Here is a 27,160-nt window from a genome sequence, read left to right as displayed (position 1 = left end):
GCAATAAAATGTTGTATTTTGACATATACCATGGATGGACAGAACGTATGTTTCCTACTCCATGTTTCTCGTACCTTTTACTTGTCTTTTTTCTTTTCAATCATTTATTATGAGAGAAATCCTCACATTCTGAAGATATATGATCTACCACAGGGGCTGATCCACTTACCTCCATGATCGGGTTGGAGGCTAAAACCTTCTGTTCCACCATTGTCTCAGCCTGTGAACCTCCCACAGTAGCAAAGTACCTCATGGCATACTTAGCAGATACTGTTTTTCCGGCACCTGACTCTCCCGAAACGATGATCGATTCGTTCCTGTCAAACCTGGCAAAATAAATAAATAAATCCACGTAAATAAACATCAATAAATAATATAACTTTTGAACCACTGAGTCTTTTTCTTTTACATGTTGACCTCTGACCCTGAACTCTGACCCTGATTATATTGATGTACTGACTTTGACTTTTGTATGTTAACACCTAGCCCAAAATGTCTTTTACACCTTGATAACACATATTACAGTTTAAGCAAATAAACATTTGACATGTTAAATACAAAGTCCACCCCGAGACCTCCATTTTATACCCAGATTTATCTCAATCATGTCTCCTTATTTGAATGCTGATCTTGATCTAAAACCATATAAACAAACTTTAAGATATAATTGACCTCCATGAAATTTCATTTCTACTCTCATGAGATGTTTTGACCTTAAAACACCATCACCTTGACCTTCATCTTGAATTAGTGTCCTTGATCTTGAATTCTTAACCTTAATATTGCAATAATTAACCTTATAACCTTTGACCTCTGCACTGACCTTGACATGTGTTTGAAGGCTTCCTCGGCAACGGCGAAGATGTGTGGGTCCATGGCGCCCATATCCTGTCCACTGTAAGCCTGTATGATGTCATTACTGTAGATGTTTACCTCTTCGTATGGATTAATGGCCACCAGTACAATACCTGGCCAACGATACAAAAATCATATTTACAGAATTTTTGTAAAATCTCTGGAAATCTCCAAGATCACATTTCGATATACCTGAGATACGTACACGAAAAACGTGATAATCTGGACATAAATGGTCCAGAAGCTTGTAATCTGGATCAGGAATAAGTTTGTCTGAATTATCAAGGCACTACGCCAGTGTTCCCACTTGCCATTTGAAACAGGGAGTACAATCTACCCCTAACAATGTATTTACATCTAAGACTCCTTGGCAACCGGAGGTACAAGTCTTGAATTTCATCTATTTGGGGGCGGTTTTGTACCCTCCGTTCAGGGGTGGAACAATGCACCCGATATCAACAAGTCTTATTAGAAATATCTTGATTTTTCCATTAAAGTTTTAATGCTGGAAACGGAAACCAAATCAGAAATATATTTTATATTTCTCTGCTGCTGTTCTCATTACTATATATATACCAGGTCGATTGCCAATGTAATTTATAGAATATAATTACAACAGGTCCCATTATATAATGACAGAGCTTTTACTGGCTATTCTATTTTTTCCGCTATTCCATTAATTGGATTTACATTTTTCACTAAATATAACCAGGTACCTCAGTAATAATGCCTAAAATGTTGCTGGTAATGTGGATATAAAGGTTTTTTCAGAATGTGATTACGGTCGATATAATTGCCATGAGAAGCAGGTTTTATGGAATTTGCTAGAAGGTTATTTGAAATTAATTCAACTATAATTACATTCAGAATATCACTTAATTGTTCAAATACTTTTATCGATGACAGACTTACCACAGTAGGTATAAATGATGTTCCTTTCAGCAAATCTGACGTGCAGGTTATACAGAACTGAAAAGCAAAATTGAAGTCTTTTTAGGTCAAAGGCCCAAGTGGACAAAATAATTGAATATTCATAATTTTTTCTGTCTTACAAAATAGACAAAAATAAAGATAAATCCAAAGAAAGATGAGATTTGAGTCAGGTGAGTTTTTTAAAATCTTCTGATTAATTAAGATAAATGAGTCAGGTGAGTTCTTTTTTAAATCTTCTGATACATTAAGAGAATTGAGTCAGGTGAGTTTTTTTTTAAATCTTCTGATACATTAAGAGAAATGAGTCAGGTGAGTTTTTTTTTAAATCTTCTGATACATTAAGAGAATTGAGTCAGGTGAGTTTTTTTTTTAACCTTCTGATTCATTCAGAGAATTGAGTCAGGTGAGTTTTTTTTTAAATCTTCTGATACATTAAGAGAATTGAGTCAGGTGAGTTTTTTTAAACCTTCTGATTCATTCAGAGAATTGAGTCAGGTGAGTTTACCTTCTGGTTCGTTAAGATAACTGAGAGAGGTAAGGTCATTTTCTCCTATCAGGATGTCCGGGTTTCGGAGATGAGGAAGCTTGCTTTTATCACTGACTGCTACTTCCGATTCCTAAATAACAAAAGAACACTAGAATTAATTTCATTTACCTAACACGTTTTTGTCTACTGTATACAGACAACAGGATTAACTCATTAGTAGCATTAATTAGACAAAAGAACCTTAATGATAAATAATAAGGATGCATCTGTCAATAATTGAGCAAAATGTTTTATTTAAGACATGTACAGGTCACTGAAATATACATAAGAAAGTATTTTTTGCTAAACTCTCTGTGGTAATATTTTTCTCAAGTCTTGATAATCTTCTAAACTCAAAATTTTAAATAAAATTTGTAAAAAAAAAAAAATGAGACAGATGAATTGCTTAATATACTGTAAAACAATATATTTTTGTGAGACCCAAATTTTGTGGTTTTCAAAAGAATATCACTCCATGAGCATTTGATTTTGTAGATAGATAAGTAGAATTCAGAAATCTGGTATTAATGATTTTAAACGGAAACTTAAGTGTGAACATACAAATTCATGATTATCAATATAAAAAAAAAAAAATAAGAACACCACAAAAATGAATAATTCTACAGTATTTGTAATCTGATTTATAATCTATATTTTAACAGTTTTATACATATCACTTTTGCCCTAAAACCACATTTTTGTAAATGTTTATCAACCTATATCGCTCCTTTTCTTTCTTGAGAATTTACGGTGATTGCAGATCGTGGTGGTGATTGCAGATCGTGGTGTAAAACCAGTTTTACAGTTGTCAGTTTACAGAGGACAGTAACCCACATAGCAGGGGCCAGTATAATCATCACTGACAGATCTGTTAGTTTCCTGCTCTCAGGACAAAACACATCATGTGTACTCTGACATAGCTCACAACATCTATATCACTCATTCTACATAAACTGACTCGCTTCAAACACACACAATGTGGAGCTAGTTCAACATAAAAAGAAATAAGGCCATACCAATAAATAAGGTCACATCAATTAAAAAGGTCACATCAATAAATAAGGCCACATCAATTAATAAGGCCACATCAATTAAAAAGGCCACATCAATTAATAAGGTCACACTAGTAAATAAGGCCATACCAATAAATAAGGTCACATCAATTAAAAAGGTCACATCAATTAAAAAGGTCACATCAATTAATAAGGCCACACTAGTAAATAAGGCCATACCAATAAATAAGGTCACATCAATTAAAAAGGCCACATCAATTAAAAAGGCCACATCAATTAAAAAGGTCACATCAATTAAAAAGGCCACATCAATTAAAAAGGTCACATCAATTAAAAAGGTCACATCAATAAATAAGGCCACATCAATTAAAAAGGTCACATCAATTAAAAAGGTCACATCAATTAAAAAGGTCACATCGATAAATAAGGCCACATTAATTAAAAAGGCCACATCAATTAAAAAGGTCACATTAATTAAAAAGGTCACATCAAGGTCACATCAATTAAAAAGGTCACATCAATTAAAAAGTCCACACTAATAAATAAGGCCATACCAATAAATAAGGCAATCATGAAGAGATAAGGTTAAACCAAGAGATAAGGCCACATATATATTTTTCATTGAGTCCAGTATTTGATCAAGAGATGATGTGTTAAATTGCCATATAGGACTAATGTAGACTTTAATTATTGAATACCGAAAAAGACTCTCTTACATCAATGATGAAACAAGCTGATAACACCAAAAGTACACATTTTAGGCATCTTACAAAGGGAGAAAACTCTGGAATATCTCTCCTGGAGAAATCCAACATGTTCAGGTCATAGGTGACCCCATTTTTATTTTGCTTTATTTATTTATCTGTTTTTTATATCTGATCAGAGAATCGGACTCTAGCTGCCTATATCAAAACATGTTACCGAGGAGCCACCTATCATACCTGTAGTAACATCAATCACAGAATTCCACAAAAAAAATACATGAATAAAGAAATCCAAACAAAACTCAATTACGGAGCTGTGCAATTAATTTTTCTCCAATTGGCGATTTTTTTTTTTTTTTTAAATTTGTTCCCATTCCAGTGAAAGCTTGTTTCCATTCCAGTGAAAGCTGACAGAAAAGGTTTTAAACTAATGCATTTTTTCCATTTCATTTACATTACTGATTGAACAGACCAAATTATATCTTACAATTTCTGTTCCATATCATCAAAGAATGAAAAACTAAATTATTGAACAGGTATAACATTCTTCCCTACCACCACTAGGAAAATGTCAAATTGTCTTTTGAATGAGAATGAGTGAACATTTCTATACAAGGTTTCCACATGGTTACAATAATTTCCAGACAGGAACTTCTCTGATTTTCACTCCTTGTCACAAACAACACCTCTTTTGTTTACAGTGATGTAAACAAGAGCTGAAACATCAGGAAATTGTCACAGGCTGCTGGTGTTCTCGCCCCAGTAAAATGTCAGGGATATACAGCTTAACACCTCTAGTGAATATTAAACAGTGAATTCAGGCTGTAATAATGAAATACTATATATAATTACTGACAAGTCTGGAATAACAACAAACATAATTGTCATTCATGATGTTTATATCTTTCACTTAATTTAATTTACAGCTAAACATGTTAAGGGACTGTTCTTTACAATGTACACAATAGCAATACATAGTTTTTAATAATTTCTTTTTGATTTGAATGAGACATTGATAGATACACCAATGTAATACTGATCCTTTCGATGATGAAAATAAGAAAAAATATTCCTCCACTGTTTTACAGAAAATCAGTGCTTCTTTTGCAATTTAAAAATATTAATATTTGATTATTTTTAAAACAAATCAAAATAGTAGGAAGAGCACAACAGCTGAGGCCAGGTTCTTAGGGGTTTTCCCCACTTATTTATTTTTAAAAAAGTAAGAAAATTTAAATAATTTCAAATTAGCAGGCATAAAGATAGATAGAAATTTCAATGATTATTTCTTTTTGTTTGAAATGATTAAGATCTAAAAATAACATTAATATTGTCTTATAATAGCCTGAAAAAGTTAAAGACGTTAATTTCTACACATAATTGTAATTGCCAGCTGTCATCCTAGTATTTGCATTAGTCGGAAACACATACAAGTGATGTCCTCAGTCAATGAATTACCCACAATCATATCTTATACAGTGATAATGTGTATTATCTAGGTGATTCAGAAATAGATACAACATTCCTTTTACCTGTAGATCATTTACCTGTGTATATAGATATTGCTACCTATTAGCGAGCAATTTACCTGCCGTCCGACTGTCACAAGTTAATGCTTGCTGATATAACTCAATCATCTACTGACCACAGTACTTTACAATGCTACTTGACCAGTAGTGACCATTACAGACAGAATTGTTAAGGTCTACATCAGCTCAGTAAGTAAAGCATCAATTCGGACAGTTCAAACTTAGGTGTCTGAGGCGTGTGATTCCATCTCTACCTCAGACAAATCTTTGTTTCTCAGAAAATGATATCACATGTCATTTCCATTCTGTAGATTTGTTCTTTGGTAAAATGCTTTACCTCAATAGTTTTGAACAGAATGTGATGGGCCTCCCATATGTTGTTCAGTGAAGTAGCCACCAGCTACTATAAACTTACCGTTAATTAACTGATGGGCAAATAACCCAGCAAACAAACATGACGGCAACATTCTATGTAGTTATACTATAAAGTTGAATTTGACTGCTGCTGACAAGGAAGTCGTCAGTTTACAGTACTAATGTATCATTACCAGCAGATAGGTATTACTTATATATTGTACAACAAGTCCACAGAATCAACACATAACCTCTGATTCAAAGTTAGGAGGTGGGCTTATTACAGGACAACATATCAGTGTTTGTTGGTAAATGTTTTTTATAGCCTTAATTTTTTCTGAGTTACTATTTTTTTGACAGTGAATCAAGATTATGGCAAAGACATTTTTTTACATCATATCAAATTGTCAGATTACACTTTGTATGTGTTTCATATCATGATTTCAACAAGGAAAACAGGGCCAGTTTTTAGCATAGGAATCATGCTACTGCACAAATTATTGTATCACAAGCCCATGAGTCGGTATTTTCTTCTGCGCAACTGTTTAATGGCTTGTAAATTGAAAACACGTTTAATTCAATACACTGCATAATCGCATAATAAAATCTTTTAATGTGAAATGAATTTGAATATATCCAAGCCTTTACCTAGATGTGATTTGTAATGTGACAATGCGTGTCTTGTTATCAGAATCACACGATTATAAAACTTATACTTCGACACCCTATGATAAACCACCGAGTGTTAACATTATATATACTATCTTACATTTTGTTTCTGAGATGTCTTTGAATTTTTCATTTTAGCGAGCTTCCAACTTCACAAGTGTTCCACAATAAGCCCATCCTTGATTTTCAGTAAGAAAACTTCATTACATTTTCACCAGTGAAATAGAGAGAAATATTTCCTTGATAAAAGTGTTATTTTTCACTGGTGTAATAAATAGAATATGTAATAGTGTCTACAATAATAACAAATATATTTCACATCTAATATTTTTTGTATCTTTCATTGGTACTGTACACTCGTGAAGGATACTAAAATATTAGACATATTTGTGAAATATCTTTGTTATTACTGAAGACACTATTAGATACTGTCTATATCTGACCTATGATGGGCTTTTGTGCCATAAATACGGTATATCAGGGACATCTCCGGGAGTTCAAGATCTAAGAGAAAGGGGTTACTACAATAATTTCTAATCAATGTCGAGCTGTGTACTGTCAGATATGTAAAATGTAAATGGAAAAATGGTGGGGTATATTTCAGTTTTAAGGGCTCTAGGACCCCTTCAAGGAATCATTATAATTGTCAATGTCCTCAAGATTGTACAATGATCATGAGCTTACATATAAATCACCTTCATGAACTTAAGTTAATAATACACAACACCATTAACAAAACTGCGTACACTGACTCATTGTTCTGCACGAATAACACAGTTTAGTCAGTATTGAAAAGATTAGCATTCCTCATTCAACAACTTTCCAGTATTTACACAAACTTTCTGAATTTTGAGTTACAGAAATTAAACAACAGGCGTTTCCAGTAAATATTAAGAGTTATAAGATTTTTAAGGATTAAATAAACTTCAGCTAAATTCACAAACATTTTAGGTAACGCTGGTGGTGAATTACCTGTGGGGTTGTTCTTGTTTACTTTAATGGCTTCTAGTCGGCTATGGGATCTTGGTTTTTTTGGAGGGTCTCAAAATGGGGTTTCTATAGACTTTTTATAAGTGCTTCTATGGATTTTCTTTGGCTATGTTAAGAGGGCTTTCATGGGGTGTTTTAATGCTCTTTTAATGGACTTCCAACTTTTTAATGCTCTTTTAATGGACTTCCAACTTTTTAATGTTCTTTTAATGGACTTCCAACTTTTTAATGTTCTTTTAATGGACTTCCAACTTTTTAATGTTCTTTTAATGGACTTCCAACTTTTTAATGTTCTTTTAATGGACTTCCAACTTTTTAATGTTCTTTTAATGGACTTCCAACTTTTTAATGCTCTTTTGGGGGCTTCCTTGGGTTATTCATGCCCTTTTTTGGTAGTCTTTAGCCTCTATGGGATTATCCAAAGCTCTGTTGAAGGGCTTCTTGGGTTTTTTTCACACCCTTTTGGAGAGCTTTCATTTTTTATGTGGCTATCGATCATTTTATGGGTTTTCATCAGATGGTTTAAATGCTTTCATGGGCTTTTTCATTGGCTGCGGAATTAGTGAGATTCAATGCTGAGATGTCTTGGGTTGTTATGTCTTGGCTTATATGAAATTTTATGTTGGTGAGCTTTTATGTGTTTTTTGACTTCTTGAGCTATAAAGTTCTGACTATTTAGAAGGTTCCGTTAGGGTTTTTATAAGCCATTTCGAAAATCCATGGAATTTAAAAAGTGACAGATACTAAAATTATTCAACATCCCATTAAGTGCAAGGACAACATATTTATGTCTCCTTTAACAAGTTTCATGAATAATTGATTATAATATGCAAATCAAAATTCCATACTTGTATTACAACACAGTCATCACTGTGCTCAGATCCTGATGACAGTAGAGCAATGGAATTTGTTATCAGAACCTTGGACTCCATATTATTTTCAATTTTTGAAAACAATACAGAAATTATTCAGAAAAAGAAAAGTCTCTCTCAGGAAATCATCAAGAAAGAGTATGTACCCAGTGTTTTCTGATCTCTGTACATTTCCTAGAATATTGAGGGTCTTCTCTGAGGTCCAGAACTTTAAAGTGTACACCAATATTCCATGTCGTTAAAGGGAGAATTATTCTTGAATCACAATTGCATTATTAGTAATGCTACAGTTTTTAGTATTAATGGTAACTAATTAAACATCATGCCAAATCTGTATCAACTAGAAGCTTGAATATAAGCAGACATCTCCATCTATCCCTACAGTGTATACTGCCAGGAGTTAATTCACTGCACTTTCATGAAATTGATTTTCATCCTAAAACAGAGCCTTGTATACAAAAAGCTGTACCAACCACACACTGTATGGTAAATAACCACAAGATTTGATATCTGTAATTATATTATCATTTATCCGACACTGTAACACTGTTTCCTATTTGGGATACCTAAAACCAACTCTCAAAGGAAAAACTGAAGTATTACACTGACACTGTGATGTATCTATAGGAAATATTTTTGCATTCTTTTCGTAAAGGAACTGAGTTGCCAACAACTTTAATATATATGTATTTTTTTCAGATAAAAGGTGGAAATCCCAGATCATAGTTGTTCCTATGAAACTTAATTACACTTAAAAAACCCATCTTATAATCTTTTACTTTCAGGATTTTTAACCACTTTTAAGAGGTTCTTTTTCTAGAATGGAACAAAGACTGGAAATGATGGAAATCAAAGCATGACCTTGAAATCTCTGTAAGAACAACTGCGACCTTGAGGGATATCAATTATGGACATTAACCTTCAGAAAATATTGATAATGACCATTAATGACCATTAATGACCATAATCTATTGATCGTTTTAACTCTGAAATAAAAAACCAACAGTATACTTAATGCCTACAACATACAAGAACATTTACCACAGTATTGATATTTTCCAACTTATGATCAGATATTTCACCAACATTTTTGTGAGACATTTACCTCTTTACACCACACAACTATAAGAAGAGTAGGGAAACCACTTTATGGTCAGTTGTCAGGCAGACTCTAATGGTTCAGTGTCACATAAAACTCTCGAGAAACATTCAATATCATCATTACTATGATACACGGCATATTCTACAGAGATCATTTTGGCTCCAGATATTCTGAAGTTAAATTTCAGTATCATCAAAAGAAGAATTTTTCTGATGGTTCTTCACTCAAATACTTTTTCTTTAAAATGGTAAAGAAAGCATGTCATGCTAGAAAACTTTTAGTAAAATTATATTTTTTGTGACAATTTTTTACCATAAGTTTGCATATAAAATGCCAAATGAAAAACAAAAACTTTGTGTCCAGTACAGTTATATCACTGGTTTAGGAAGTTGTGGTCACCTCCACTTGGGATCAGTAAAGCTTTTTGGTGAGCCTTAAACACTTCATCATTTTGCATTTAACCTACAGTTGATTGTTATCTAAAAGTTGGTGGGACCATGAGAAAACTTCATGTTATTACATTATTTGATGTGAATAATTTAGAACGTTTGGTGTAAAGTTTGGCAGTGACCGACAAAATACTTCAAATATTGACAGGAAATGGTAAAACTGACACACAAATAGTGCTAGTTACCTTATACGATCTGAGGTTTTGAAATTGTTTGAAATTCTTATACATGACTAATGCTAACACAATAAAAGTGTTGTACAGACAGAAGACAGACAAATATGAAGGAGACTGACAGACACAGTATGTAAAAAAAATTGTATTATTTTAACCATGTTTATTCACAAATATTAGGATCAGGTAAAAAACCTCCTCAGTGATATGATACAGTAAATACCCTCAAATAAGCCCACCTCATCGACATTACATAATAGATACCCTCAAATCTTTGATACAATACCCTCAAATCTTTGATAAAATACAATAAATAAATAAATAAGGCCATCTTGATATAATAAAATAAATATCCTATAATAAGCCCACTTCATCAATATAATACAATAAATACCCATTAATAAGCCCAATAATATAATACAATAAATACCCTATAATAAGCCCACCTCATCAATATAATACAATAAATACCCATTAATAAGCCCACCTCATCAATATAATACAATAAATACCCTATAATAAGCCCACCTCATCAATATAATACAATAAATATCCTATAATAAGCCCACCTCATCAATATAATACAATAAATATCCTATAATAAGCCCACCTCATCAATATAATACAATAAATACCCATTAATAAGCCCCTCTCATCAATATAATACAATAAATATCCTATAATAAGCCCACTTCATCAATATTACAATAAATACCCATTAATAAGCCCACTCATCAATATAATTCAATAAATATCCTATAATAAGCCCACCTCATCAATATAATACAATAAATATCCTATAATAAGCCCACTTCATCAATATTACAATAAATACCCATTAATAAGCCCACCTCATCAATATAATTCAATAAATATCCTATAATAAGCCCACCTCATCAATATAATACAATAAATATCCTATAATAAGCCCACCTCATCAATATAATACAATAAATACCCTATAATAAGCCCACCTCATCAATATAATACAATAAAAATACTATAATAAGCCCACCTCATCAATATAATACAATAAATACACTATAATAAGCCCACCTCATCAATATAATACAATAAATATCCTATAATAAGCCCACCTCATCAATATAATACAATAAATATCCTATAATAAGCCCACCTCATCAATATAATACAATAAATATCCTATAAGCCCACCTCATCAATATAATACAATAAATATCCTATAAGCCCCTCTCATCAATGTAATACGATAAATATCCTATAATAAGCCCACCTCATCAATATGATACAATAAATACACTATAATAAGCCCACCTCATCAATATAATACAATAAATATCCTATAAGCCCACCTCATCAATATAATACAATAAATATCCTATAAGCCCCTCTCATCAATGTAATACAATAAATATCCTATAATAAGCCCACCTCATCAATATGATACAATAAATACACTATAATAAGCCCACCTCATCAATATAATACAATAAATATCCTATAATAAGCCCACCTCATCAATATAATACAATAAATACCCTATAATAAGCCCACCTCATCAATATAATACGATAAATATCCTATAATAAGCCCACCTCATCAATATAATACAATAAATATCCATTAATAAGTCCACCTCATCAATATAATACAATAAATACCCATTAATAAGCCCACCTCATCAATATAATACAATAAATATCCTATAATAAGCCCACCTCATCAATATCACTATAATAAGCCCACCTATAATACAATAAATATCTTATAATAAGCCCACCTCATCAATATAATACAATAAATATCCTATAATAAGCCCACCTCATCAATATAATACAATAAATATCCTATAATAAGCCCACCTCATCAATATAATACAATAAATATCCTATAAGCCCCTCTCATCAATGTAATACGATAAATATCCTATAATAAGCCCCTCTCATCAATGTAATACGATAAATATCCTTTAATAAACCCACTTCATCAATTTAATACAATAAATATCCTATAATAAGCCCATCTCATAAATATGGTACAATAAATATCCTTTAATAAACCCACTTCATTAATTTAATACAAAAAATACCTTATACTAAGCCCATCTCATAAATATCGTACAATAAAAACCCTTTCATAAGCCCACCTCATTGATGTTCTGCTATAAATGTTTGTAATAAGCTCATCTCTTTGACTCACAAATCATGTGTTTATTGACCCTTACATTTAATGTAGGTTTATCTACTGTATACTCTATATACTTTCTAACATCTAGGCCTGTAAAACAGACCCTTGTACATTGTAATTAACATCCCTAACAATACCTCACCACTTCTCCAGGTGTATAAAACATGGACAGTGATCCGACCAGGGAGATAACAGGTTATCAGAAGTAGGGTGTAACTGTCATACTGTAATCTCTATATAAGCCCACACTTCCTTGTGAGTGTCACTCTAATTATATACATACATGAGCCTATGTTTCCTGGACCAGACTATTAAAACATTCCCTGTATAATGTATATCAGTGTTCCGCAGTTTCCCTCTGTATTCATACCACAATAAGAAATGAGTTCCCTCCTTACCTTAAATAATATGCTTTTTCGTTAAGAGATTAAAATCATATTTGAAAAGTAAAACAGAAAACTCTGGTTTTCTTCTAATGACATTACCGAATGAAGATCTTTCTTTTTTTAAGGAGGGGGTGGGAGAAGGGGAGGAGGGGCAGAGGGAGGAGGGGGGGGGGGGGTCACATTCACACTAGATAAGGTCAGATATTTTACTTCAAGAATCTGATCAACATTAATAACATTCTTTAGTCTGAGTCTGATCAATGTTTGTATGGGTCAATACGAGAACTGTTGACAGGATAAAGCTTTGATGAGAATAAGACTAAACCAAACAGCATATGAAATCAATTACAGAACTTTATCTCTACAGCACTTTTATGGTAGATCAATGGATTTCTAAGAGGTATTCCAAGGAATGTCACTAAAAATAGCCAAGTGAAAAATGTCGATCTGCCTGGCAAAAAATCATCAAAATCAAAAAAAACTTAAAGAACTGATCAAATATCATTCTGACCTTTGAATTAAAAAGAAATACAACCATTTTAGAAATACTGTAGGTTCTTAGATATTACAACTGACAACTGTACCCTGTCCTCATCACTTAAAGACAACAAAAGACAATAAAAAAACGTACATGTCCGAAATCCAAAATTTCATCTACATATATTGCCTCTTGATGTCAGTCATAGTTTGCCCATGAAAACAACACGCAAACAGAATTCTTCAAACACACTAAGCTTTCCTTCTGAGTCTGGACATCCAAACTTAACACTGCTTTTAAGACAAGAAAATGTATGACATGTAGGGCTGACCTGGACTGACCAGGGCTGACCAGGGCTAACAAAAGATTGACCTAGACTGGCCCGTGCTGCCTATCTTCTGAACACACAACTGTACAAATCTGTGTTTGTGACCCGAGTCTCTGAAGTTTAATTTAAGATACTACATGTAAATGAGTCTTAATCAATAACTGTACTGGTCTCTCTAAGACTTAAAACTTACACTAATACATCTCCTTGAAAATCTGATGTTTATACCATACAGTTTACCTCAGATCAAATCTACCGACAAAACAAATTCAAACCAAGTCATTTGCTTAGATGCAATTTTCTGCAAATGTCTTTAAACCTGTATCATATTTATCCTGCTATAAGCCTACGGTGATATTATACCCAATTTCTCAAAACCAGGGGTGGGCTTATTACAGGTCAATCACTTACATAGCATGATGGTTTGTAATTTCATGCTACTGCGATATATATACGAATGTCCTGATTATCAAATATGGCCTTAAATATTGCCTTATAAGTACAGTCCTTCATCGTTGACAACCACATTTCTGTATCCTACTCTCTCCCATCACTTCATACTATATCTCTTCTACTCAATTTCATATCTCCTGCTGAAAGGCCAAAAGACCATAATAGTTACTGTAAATCCCATTGAATAAATACATAAATAAATTCTGGCTATTTGCTAGTCTGCTGAAAGGTTATATCGTGATAGTAGTAAGGAATAAGCCTACTATAGATAAAAAAAATACAATTCTGAATATAAATTATGGGGCATGCATATCTACACTGTAACACTGTCATGCTTTCAATTTTAAAAATTCAGGATAAAATGAAAGAAAATGAAAGAAAAGTTTTCAGATTAATGATACAGCAGTGTGTTTAAGACATATATGAAATTTACATGCATTTCAGACATGCAATGGAAATCTTTGATGTCTCATCTCCCCCCCCCTACCCCCATCCCCAGCCACCTCCCCCCATTCTCCCCCGCCCCACCCCCCCCCCCCCCCCACCCACCCCATCCTCTTCCTGAGATAAAAAGATACTACAGTATATACAATATACACTAATAACAACAGAAAGAAGGGATTTCTAATCATGGAAACACTTACTTTAAATATACCTGTACCCTGGAAATGCCAACCAGAATGCAGATTGAAGCAAACAGAGGAAAACGACAATAATTTTTTTTCAACAAATATTCTGACATAGTGTAAGTTAAACGTGTTTTGATGGCTTAAGTCATCGACAAAACAAACACGATGATTTGATAATATACAAGATGTACATTTTCAATCAATTTCAACCATGAGAGTAATTTTAGCCAATCATAGACATGTATTACCTCTGCAACTGATCATGGTTGACGTACCGTTAATTTACTTATCAAGTCAACCGAAATGTTATTTTTACATTGTTTGATATTTTAAACAGATTTTTTGTTTGAAAACATTACAAACCAACTCTATGTTGAAAATAAAATAAATTTATGATATCCTGGCTACATCTAATCTGAACTACAGGACAACATCTACTGACTGAAATATTTGTTTCCAAATTTTAGATGTAATTATGATAAGCAGCCGTTGTATTCTTTATCTAAACAATGATTTCCTTGCATAATTTTTATCAATGTGAAGATACACAACATACAACATGTCCTTATATGGTTATTGGTCAATTACTGAGTCCTTACATGGTAATGTTTATTTATCATAACATAAATGTCAAATATTCAGGCACCTACCTCTCCATCCTCATACTGGATCTTGATGGACTTCTGCCCAGTATAATTTTCCAACAGTTCTGCAGCCCGCCAGACAATCTCGGAGTCGGGGATCCATACCCGGGCACCCTTTAACATTCAAATCAAAACATTCAATTGACAGTTATAAAGTAACACATCAAATTTCAACGAATTCGACCACAATATCAAATGATTAATCAAAATAAAAAACCTTGGCTGCCATCTTGAAATTCTGTTCATACATGAAGTACTTTTATATGGTCTGTAGAACTGATGAACCATTACTGAATGTGTTCACAGTCTTTAAGATCTCTGAAGTATTTTTTGAGAAATAAATATTTAGCGATAAAAACCTTCCTTAACCAAAATCCAAAATGGTAACTGGTGGCTTTCTTAAATATTTGATCAAACAAGCAAGACCTGTTGCAGAACAGCCTGCTTGTCTGTCAAATATTTGTCATAAAACAATTTTTTTTTAATTCTGAAGTTTGGCATGATATCAGATATCAGTAGCCTAGGACGTACAATTATACATCAATATACTGATGTCTTTAAACACTTATACGAAAACGTAAACATTTGAAAACTAACACTAATGCTTGGTCACCACTTTCTTCATAAAGGACATAGCACTGATCAGAATGCTTGGAAATACCCATTATCTGATGATAGCAAATAAAAAACATGAACCAAATAAAATCAACTCTTGAAATCATAAAATGTTCAAATTCAGGGACCAAATTAGTCCATACACCGGCACGGGCAGGAAAGTTTTTCTCGGATAAGGAATCAAAATATATCTGAAAAGCCTCAGTTGAATGTTGTGTCTGCCATTACTGATGTTAAATTAAGGCTTGTCTTTATCGAACCGACATCAGCAATTTCTGACTATATCAACAATACACCTGTCAACATTAGTATTAAAAGATCAATCCATAAATTTTTACTTACCTTAGTATACAAAACATCTATATCCTGTTTTTTCAAAAAAGATTGAAATAGAAATCGTTGATATATATCTCCAAGTCTGTTCACTTTGTATTTAGACATTACGGATCACAATATAAGCCATATTTCCGTTAAATCTCATTAATGTGATCTCCATATTTGATATTAATTGTGCAGAGGCTGGGTTTATACACAAATTCAAAGGTTATCATAATTTTCCATGCAGAGAATTAAATGCTGGTATTGTTATTTCCCAAATTATGTGGGTCGTTACACGTAATTATCATGAACTTTCCCTGTATTGTATATTATAAATGCTATTACGGTATATTTATCCCGTGACGAATACAACAAACATTCCACACCCTGTCCACATTTTCTTGTATTTCACACATTGCAAAATTATTCTAAACACACAAATCCAAGAATTTACCACATTTGAAAATTTTGAGAATTTAACAGGATTTTTTAAAAATTCAGATAATTCCACATTTTGTACTGTTATTGCCTAATTTATTCAAATTTATTCAAACAAATCATATGAATTTTTGTAACATTTTTGTGAATCTCCCTCACCACGTAAAATGGACTAGTCCAGTAGAAGTTACAGACAACCTTGGAGGACATTGAAATATTAATATGGATACATCACAGATATACTCTGATCACATGACATTTAAAATGAGGGCTTGAAACAAAACACTCTCATCTCAAACAGCTACCAGCATGGACTACAGACCTAGGGTGTCACAACAGTAACAGATGAGGTCACTCAAGAAATCCGACAGCTTCTCGAAGTGTGGTAAAATTTAATTTTACTCAAAATACAAGTTAAGTTTTCTATTTTTCTGAAATAACTTGTATAAAAGTTTTGTTGGCTTTTAAATTTTTTTATTTCCTCCAACTAATTGCATTTTCATGTTTTTTTTTTCATTGATAACTAACGGCATGCATCATTGACTAAAGAGACTGTAATCAACAAGTAAACATCAACAACATTGTATTACAATTTCTCAAACAATTAATTACCAATTATCAATAACAAATCAATATTCAATTAATAAATGATTATAAAGAACAAGATATATATATATATATCTACCAAACAAAGATATTATTAATATGACTACACTATAATGGCTATTTATTTTCAGTATCAAGCTTTGTTCAGATTTAGGACTTCAGTGTGTTATATTTTCAATCCACTTTCCAGCTAATAAAAGGAATCTTGAAATTTCCACAGCTGTATGATATTAAACCATAATTGTCATGGAAAAGCAACATTAAAAGTTACTCTATAAAATAAACGATTGTTGATTTAATTAATTAAACTGATTAATCAAAACAACAACACTCTGCAAGAACATCTTTTTTCTCTCATATCAATGATTTTTAAGATTCAGAAATTTCACTCATTTTTTTTTCTATTCGAACCCAATATATATTTTATCATAGGTCTCATAAACATTTTGGAAATTGTGATCTGGGGTTCACCTTATCCTACAAACATTGCTGTTGACATTTATAAAGATATCTATAAATAGAATTATTTTCTTACTTGTGTCTAGTAACTTAATATTTGTTTAGGATACTAAAAATGGATTGCTTTTAATACAAGAATCCTGTCATAATTTTAAATTATGCAACTGCATGTTTTATTTATTTTTTAAATTTTATTTATATCTGAGTAGAATTTCTATTATATAAACATCATTGAGTACAATTTTTGCAAATAATAGATACACATAAGTTTAAACAAATTTGGTAAATAAATTGAATAAATTGAATTTAGCTAAGTGATTTTTTCATCAAAAAAATAATGTTTAATTAGTCTAGAATTTCATTCATTCATTCATTGTGCTATCTCTACAATTCTTGTTTTCATTCAACTCAGTCCTACAAGGTGGGCTATGTCAATTTTACTTTAAGGGATGTAGGTTGGTATCCTATGATCAACCATATGACCAAAATTGACCATGTGACACCGTTTTAAACTGTCATGTGAAAGCTTTTAACTTTTTTTCTACCTAGTCAGATGTAAAACTTCTTACACTAACTGTCAACTTTGACATAACAATTACAAATTCTATGTGCTGATAAATTTCAGGAATGTAGTAAAATGCATATGTTGATGTTAATGACCCGAGATTACTTTTTAGCACTTGTCAATGTTTTTCATTTCTTATACATAAATAAGTAAATAAATATAAATAAATATAAATAAATAAGTAAATAAATATAAATAAATATAAATAAATAAGTAAATAAATATAAATAAATAAGTACTTTATTAAATCATTTAAATCTGAACTTAACCGTCCAACATGAGAACTGAATTCATCCAGATTATGTGACTGTTGTTAAACATCTGAAGATTTAGAAATGAAAGTACTTCCGCTGAACTCTCATGCTTTCCATCCTTATATATTTATATATATGCTAATATCATTACATATGTATATAATAAAATTGGAAAAACTTTCAGCGAAGGTGCTCAACGAAGCAGAAAACACTTCCTCTTCTGGAACACATGGTCTCATTCTTCTTGCACTTTTTTATGAGTCTCCTTGTAAATCTTGCTTTTGTTCATATTTCCCCAGTCTTATTGAATTTGAGTTTGAATTATGATTATGTTGATATGTTGGCATTTTCTTGTTGGTTTTTTTTTGTATTTCACTGTGTGTTGTAAAACAGAACTAATTATGGGGCACCTCCTGTACGTCGGGGGTGGTTTTAGTGATATTTTTCTACTAAGGACGAGAACACAGTCTACTGTACAATTCATGATCATAAGAGACAAATAAAATGGGGTCCTCGGCAGAATCAGTACTTTTCATCCATGCCTTCTACTACAGGAAAATTGAGAGACTAAAAAAGAACTGCTGTCACCATGGTAACAACTCGATCATTTCTGTCTGCTCTTTGAGAGACTAAAATAGAATTGCTGTCCCCATGGTAACACTGTGGATCTTGATCTTACTCTGGAGACATTGAGAGACTAAAATAGGTCTGCTGTCCCCATGGTAACGCTGTGGATCATGATCTTACTATGGAGACATTGAGAGACTAAAATAGGTCTGCTGTCCCCATAGTAACGCTGTGGATCTTGATCTTACTATGGAGACATTGAGAGACTAAAATAGGTCTGCTGTCCCCATAGTAACGCTGTGGATCTTGATCTTACTATGGAGACATTGAGAGACTAAAATAGGTCTGCTGTCCCCATAGTAACGCTGTGGATCTTGATCTTACTATGGAGACATTGAGAGACTAAAATATACCTGCTGTCCCCATGGTAACGCTGTGGATCATGATCTTACTATGGAGACATTGAGAGACTAAAGTAGGTCTGCTGTCCCCATGGTAACGCTGTGGATCATGATCTTACTATGGAGACATTGAGAGACTAAAGTAGGTCTGCTGTCCCCATGGTAACGCTGTGGATCTTGATCTTACTATGGAGACATTGAGAGACTAAAGTAGGTCTGCTGTCCCCATGGTAACGCTGTGGATCATGATCTTACTATGGAGACATTGAGAGACTAAAGTAGGTCTGCTGTCCCCATGGTAACGCTGTGGATCTTGACAGGATTTTATTTTCATGTTAATACAAGAGAAGAGTCAGCTGCAAATTCAAATCCATCATAATTTTTTTGTACAAAAAAAATCTGCATGGCGTCTATGTTGATTCCACAACAGATTCCACATCATTAGATCAGCTAGATACATGTTACATTTCAATTCAGATATTTTCAGGTAGAGTCATTAGTGATGTTTGAATTACCTGACTTTGTCCTGAGTATTGCTTGGTTACGCCAATTATCTGATTAATCAACTACAATCTTTCATGACCGATCATCAGTAAAATGAAAAAGGACATCCACATTTTCCTGTCTTAGACAGAAAAAAGGTTTTTTTTTAATTTAGATCCTGTCAATGAACACTGTGAATTGATCAAGCATCTAGATGAACAACACTTGTCAATACTGTCGCTTAAACGCTTAATCCTATCATTTTCCAGTGTGTATGGGACATATCTAATCAAAATGCTGGAGTCTATTTTCCGTTACTTTCCCGGTCAAGAAAGTTTGAAGTACACTTTTAATTCTTCTTTGTTTATGTATAATATTATCAATTATCGTTATAAAAATGGAGATGTATATCCCTCCCTTAATCAATAATTAGTCGATTATCAATAACTTCAGGTGATCTGATAATCAATCCTAAAATTACAACAATATTTGTCACATGATTCTCATAAACAAAATGGTGACCAATTTATGAAGCCTCTAGTTAACGGTTATTGGAATCTTGCAGAACCTGTGTCTTTAATACATCATCAGTGGTGAATTCAAAGTTAATTCTCGATCAGCAATCCAGAAATCATGTATTCTCGATTATAAGTCTGAAGATATTTGCGATATAAAAAATATTTCCAAAAACTACAGTAACTTACAGCAAACCTAGCTGTTGCAATAGGGCAGGCTGTTAAAACGCATAAAAATTTGATAGAATCTTCAGAATTCAGTGCTCATTGTCTTGATGGTGGGCTTAGATTCAAACAAGATTTCTCTGAAAAAACTGTTGACACTTCAGGAATCTTTTAAACTTAACACAGAAAAACCACCAGTGCTAAATGATCCTATCATCAACATTTACTCCACTTGGACAAGTCTTTCCTGGTGACTTTAATCGAAGAGTTTACCAAACATAGAAATATTTGTCTACTTGTGTTGCAATCTAAAAGATGATGAAAATTTATTCTGTTATAAATTGATAGTTCAATTTATATTTGATTGATTATAGATTTTACTACAATCAAGTTTCATAGCTTTTTACCTGCAACATAATTTAACAAGAACAAATTATAAATCCTTTTTCCTCATTTTATATAAATAATGATAACAAATTTACATTAAGCCAGAACACTCTGTAGTTTTGCGTTAATCTTTGTAAAGACTAAATTTAGACCTCACCTCAATAAGCAAACAGCTGTAAGTTGAAGTGATAATGTGATTCAAACATATCAAATTGCCTGCTATTATATCAATTTATCTCTCACTCATGGGGTGTGCCAAAATAGCACACCGGTGACACGAGTCAAGCGTGCCATAGACTGCGTATTCCAGCCACATGCACAATAGATATACAGGATTTAGTTTTCAGAACACTGAACATAAATTGTACCAAATGCGTTAAAATCAACGCGAACCCAGTTAAAACATCACAAATTAATTGAGCACCTGTTAATGTATCAGTGCACGTGTTTAGCTTCCGAGTACAGCGTTTGTTGACATTGAAATGTGATCGGCCCCCTCAGCCAAAATGTCAGCTGACCCAAACTGTCAACCGGACCACGATCATTTTATTGCTTCTCCGTCAGTAAATCTTACCTTTGTGTACAATTCAGTGGCCGACATCTTGCGGCATAACCTTTCTTATGCGGGGTCTTCAATTTTTACAACCTTATGTCATCTTGTTAATGAGCGTGCACCTAGAATGTGTTCAGTCTCGACATAAAATTCTCATAGACGCCATATTGGATAACTGTTGTTCTCTAGAGCTTTCCGCCCACCGGGTTTATCAAACGCGCTCTGATTAACGTAGACGCTTCCTAAATTACCGATATATCACCCAGTGAGAAGCAAGCGTTTTCAAGAGTTATGTCTTTCGGAATGCGTCGTCTGTTGACCATCGCTATTATGAAAATCGATGACTCAATATCGTAATCACATCACACCTTACATCTGTCAATTCACAATATATGTGTATTACCTGGGGCAACTATAAAGACGGTGTACGATGTGATCATATCAAAATATAGGTAATCAACAACGCCTTAAAGCGACCACATGGACAGCGTCGCCTTATGTTTATTTTGAAATGAAAATTGTAACTTCAGGCTAAAAGAAAATAAATAATGCGGACAATGACAGCACATATAAAATCCATAATTCCTCAGAACATTGTATGCTAAATGATTGAATTGAAAAGACTGATTAACTGAGCTTGAACTGACATAAAGATATCATTAAAACAAACAATGTCATTCTGAAATGGTAAATGCAAAAATTAATGTTTTAACACACCAGATACATATAAAGCAAAAAAAAATGTCGCAGAGTCGGAGTAGGTCAGGAGAGGACAGATGTACTTAAACGTTCTACATTTCAACGGATTCCGTTAAAAATACATGTACATCGCTCCATTTTACTATAATTATTCAAGTTTGAAACCCGAGTAGTCGTCAGTTAAAATCATTTGACACATACATTACTTACACAGGAAAAAAAGAAATTAAATACACATGGATTTGCTTCTGTGACAGACTGGAAATCTAAATTAAGACCTCCTGGTCAGACTGGGACGCTAACTATTTTTGAGGCCTCACTGGTACCTGATTGGGACACTAATCTATGACATCATGGACAGAGAGGGACGCTAATCCGAGACCTCACAGACAGGCTGGGACAATAATTCGAGACCTCCCTAACAGAGTAGAACGCTAATCCGAAATCACTTCGACGGACTAGGACACCAACACGTTATTCCGTAAAAAAATATTACATAAGTCGCCCTCGGCGTGCCCCATTCCCCTCCTTTGTCGCTTCCTACCGTTTTGGACATTGATATTTCCCTAAAACACTCCCATAAGTCCCCCCTCCTGGCATGTCCCTCTCACAAATCGCTTCCTAACATTTCGAACAACTCTTCCCATAAGTCGTCCCCAGGCGTCTCCTCGTCATAAGTCTCTCCCTACAGTTTCGGACATCGATATTACCCTCAACTCCTCACATAAGTCGCCCCCTCCCTGGCATGTCCCTCTCACAAGTTGCTTCCTACCATTTCGAACACTGACATTCCCGTCAAACCCTCTCATTATTCGCCCCCTTGTGTATCCCCCTCATAAGTCGCTTCCACTACCGTCCCTCACATTATCATCTCCTCGGACTCACATTATGCTGCCTTTTAATGAAGACCCCACATTAGTCGCCTCGTTTGACCTTTTGGCAGGATTCACTTCTTCTTTTTTTATGCTTTCATTTATTGTTTCAAACATAATTTCTGGTGTCATTCAGGATTGAGGAAATGTCGCTGGTATTGTAAATAAACGTTTACAACAGTAATATATGAGGCTTGTTTTATTACATCTATTTCTTTTTATATGTCTTACGAATTCGTAAAGAAAATATTTCCCCACAATCGTATAGACAGACCACGGATTTACATTAAGAATCCACGGAGGGCATATCATTGAGTTGGAGCAGTTATTGGGACACGGTCAAAGGGAGGTAACCACATGCAATTATCGTCATGTTTAACTTCATTGTCTTGCATTATGGAGACCCGATTTTGATTTTATCTTTTTGATCTGTAAAACCTTTCTCATTTTTTTAAATTTTTGTACTGAGTCCCAACAGTTTGATCCTTTATTCGTCCATTTCTTCCGTTCTTCCGTCAAATTCACTGACAATATAGGTTTTAGTTTGAAAAAAAAAAAAACAGAAACCTGCTGGCGCTTTTTCGGGTTTTACCTATTCTATGCACCCAGCATCAATACCCTAAGGAGCCTCATCCTCGTTTGTCAAAAATAAATATGTCATTGTGCCACTTAAGTTTCCGTAATTACGATCACAGGCACTTGAAACGAATTCTTAACCTCTTGGTCTGTTTATTTGTCACTGTAGTATTCGTGCCAAGTCCCTGTGATCAAAACGACACGTTATCGAGAAGGAATAGATACATAAACTAACTCGTCCCAACGCACCTAAACCAACCAACTCAACCTAACCCAACCCAACCGAACTCATCCCAACCAACCCAATCTAACTCATCCCAACTAACTAACCAAACCCAACACAACCTAACTCATCCCAACTAACTAACCAAACCCAACACAACCTAACTCATCCCATCTAACTAACCAAACCCAACACAACCTAACTCATCCCATCTAACTAACCAAACCCAACACAACCTAACTCATCCCATCTAACTAACCAAACCCAACACAACCTAACTCATCCCAACTAACTAACCAAACCCAACACAACCTAACTCATCCCAACTAACTAACCAAACCCAACACAACCTAACTCATCCCAACTAACTAACCAAACCCAACACAACCTAACTCATCCCATCTAACTAACCAAACCCAACACAACCTAACTCATCCCAACTAACGAACCAAACCCAACACAACCTAACTCATCCCAACTAACTAACCAAACCCAACACAACCTAACTCATCCCATCTAACTAACCAAACCCAACACAACCTAACTCATCCCAACTAACTAACCAAACCCAACACAACCTAACTCATCCCAACTAACTAACCAAACCCAACACAACCTAACTCATCCCAACGCATCCCAACCAACCAGCTAACCAGCTAGCCGAGTGACCCGTGCCTGGGTCGGCAATCAAACGATATGTTTGGAAATAGATTTGATTTTGATTTACCACCACTTAACGAATTGTGTAAGAGAAGTGTAGAAAGACAGCACTTATTAACATCATATCTCTAGTATCAGCAGTGCCCCGGTGTTAAACAGGTCTATCATTAGATCTAGAGTGACTTTCCGATGTGTAAAGAAATCTTCAAAATATCATTATGTTGTTTTTGATATCTTCTTTTAATTCCAGGAGAGTTCTCATTTCCTTGTTATACGATCGACAACTCTCTAGTGTTTGTTGTTGTTTTTGTTTTTTGGGTTTTTTTTTTCTTATTTTATTTTCCAGTATGTAGGTTTGGATTTCTATGAAAAATATTTTCGTTTACTTGAACAACAGATCTACGGCATCTTTGGTAGAATTGGTGTTAAATCTTTTCACACTTCGGAGGATACTCGAAATGTAAACGTGTATTAAGAAAACAAATGATTTAAGAAATTTGTTAATGAAACGTCCGAACATGAATAATTCATATGATCTAACTTCACGAAATATCAAGTCCGAAAATATAGCTTTCGTACACGGATGTTTACACGATATGTAAATATTGTCTATCGCACATGATCAGATCCGTGTATGTCTCCTAAGCTTGAAACAAGACCTATTTGATCGGGAAAAGTTTTGTTTAATTTCTCAAAGTAAACAATCATTTTTTTTTCATTACAAACAATTGATAATTTAACTTAGTAAAGAATGAGGAGGGGATAAAAAAAGACCCACAAGAGAATTGTTTTTTTTTATGTTTTTTTCATTTCGTACGAGTTACTTCCCTTCGTATACTAGAGCGTAACTCGGAGAAACTGACCGGTCCGTGATGACACGGTTGTGTCCTTGGGTAAAACTCTTTACCCCAGTCGTCCCGACGGCGTGCTACGGACCTCCCGTATGTTGTTCAATGAGATAACCACCAGCTACCACAAGGAGATCAGCCTCAAATGGTCCTAGCTGTTGAGAGGACAATAAACCCAGACAACAAACTTCTATTATGTGCCTGATAGATTTCGTGGTAAGGAATTTCGAAGATGAAAACGAAATTTAAAAAATAAAACGACATTGCACTTTAATTTACATTTCGTTCATTTCTGTGTTTCACAATAAAATGATTTTCTTTAACTTTTTTGATTGAAAAAGTAAAATTTACGGGCGAATTATGTGTATATAACCTTTAGAATCATACCCTGAGATAAGATATGTCTACATATGAACTAGACTATCCAAAACTAAAGTACCAAGTCATTCAAATACACAAAGAAACGACATTTTGGTTCACTAATATTCCTACGAAGAATATGAAAAAAATATTAGAAAGTTTTCATAAAGATATTCATAAACATGAGAGTGCATTTTTTTTTAATTTTCAAATGTGAACCCTCCCCCCACCCCCTCCCACCCCCCACCCCCTCCCACCCCCCACCCCCACCCCCCACCCCCCGTACCCCCACCCCCTCTCCTCCTCCTCCATTTGTTTTTTTTTCAGCGTTTTTCCTTTGGTATAAAGTTATTTTATTCGTTCTACACTGGACAGCTATTCAGGATGAACTTTAAAAAATGCACTTTCACGTTTTTTCGAAATAATGTCACTTACGCACTGCACAGATGGACGTTATTAATGAAGAAAGAATATAATAAAATCCGAGAACATCGATAAAAGGAGTGGTTGGGTTTTGCCTTTTTCATTTGAACAAATCAATGTAATGTAAACATCAGAGGAGTTCCGTGTTTTGACGTGTAACGTTGATCAATGGCTACTGGGCCAGTCATCTTGGACGTAGAAGGAATAGATTTCATGTTGGACTTGTCTCATCTTTCCTTGAAAAAAAAACAAAACAAAACATCACCTGCACGTGACTTACAACGAATATTGAATTTTGGGTCTTTCGGTGTAAAGTCCTTATATATATATATATATATCAAATAATGTTTTCCTGAAATGAGCTGCACATATTACGCAATGTCACAATCTGTAAACGACACGCACTTTCAACAGAAGTTCAAGTCAGGACGTACTCGACACCATTTGAAATGTTGTTGTATGACGTGTTTCTTTTAAGTGTAAAAGTGCGACACCATCTGTAAAGTCAACGAATTGTTCAGTTATGTAATGTTGTAACAAAATTACGAAATAATTCTTTAACCCAAGCACTTTCTTCTCTGTAGAAACAGATCGCCATGTAATTAACCTCTATACAGTGTATCTGAGTACCCGTTCATCTGTTATTTCGGCACCGTGTATCTATGTATACCGTGTGTCTATGTATACCGTGTATCTATGTATACCGTGTGTCTATGTATACCGTGTATCTATGTATACCGTGTGTCTATATATATCGTGTGTCTATGTATACCGTGTGTCTATGTATACCGTGTGTCTATATATACCTTGTGTCTATGTATACTGTGTGTCTATATCACCGTGTATCTATGTATACCGTGTGTCTATATATACCGTGTGTCTATGTATACCGTGTGTCTATATATACCGTGTGTCTA

The 27,160-nt window shown here is 33.8% G+C and overlaps 1 protein-coding gene across 1 annotated transcript in view; it reads right to left on the bottom strand.

Annotated features, from left to right (window-relative positions):
- Positions 1–21,630, bottom strand: part of LOC132556915 (unconventional myosin-Va-like) — a 94,640-nt gene extending 73,010 nt beyond the window's left edge. Inside the window, exons 1-6 of the mRNA XM_060221372.1 lie at positions 21,604–21,630; positions 15,263–15,370; positions 2,294–2,405; positions 1,768–1,824; positions 824–968; positions 170–326 (exon numbers count right to left, since the gene is read on the bottom strand). Coding sequence (XP_060077355.1) covers positions 170–326; positions 824–968; positions 1,768–1,824; positions 2,294–2,405; positions 15,263–15,370; positions 21,604–21,630 — 606 coding nt within the window. The remainder of the gene's footprint in view (positions 1–169; positions 327–823; positions 969–1,767; positions 1,825–2,293; positions 2,406–15,262; positions 15,371–21,603) is intronic.
- Between the last annotated feature and the right edge of the window lie 5,530 nt (positions 21,631–27,160).

The sequence above is a fragment of the Ylistrum balloti genome, unplaced genomic scaffold (genome assembly GCF_031769215.1).
Source record: "Ylistrum balloti isolate Yb309-2 unplaced genomic scaffold, AGI_CSIRO_Ybal_v1 Utg370602, whole genome shotgun sequence".
NCBI lineage: Eukaryota > Metazoa > Mollusca > Bivalvia > Pectinida > Pectinidae > Ylistrum > Ylistrum balloti.
The sequence above is the reverse complement of the archived record's forward strand: the minus strand, read 5'-3'. Positions and strand labels throughout refer to the sequence as shown.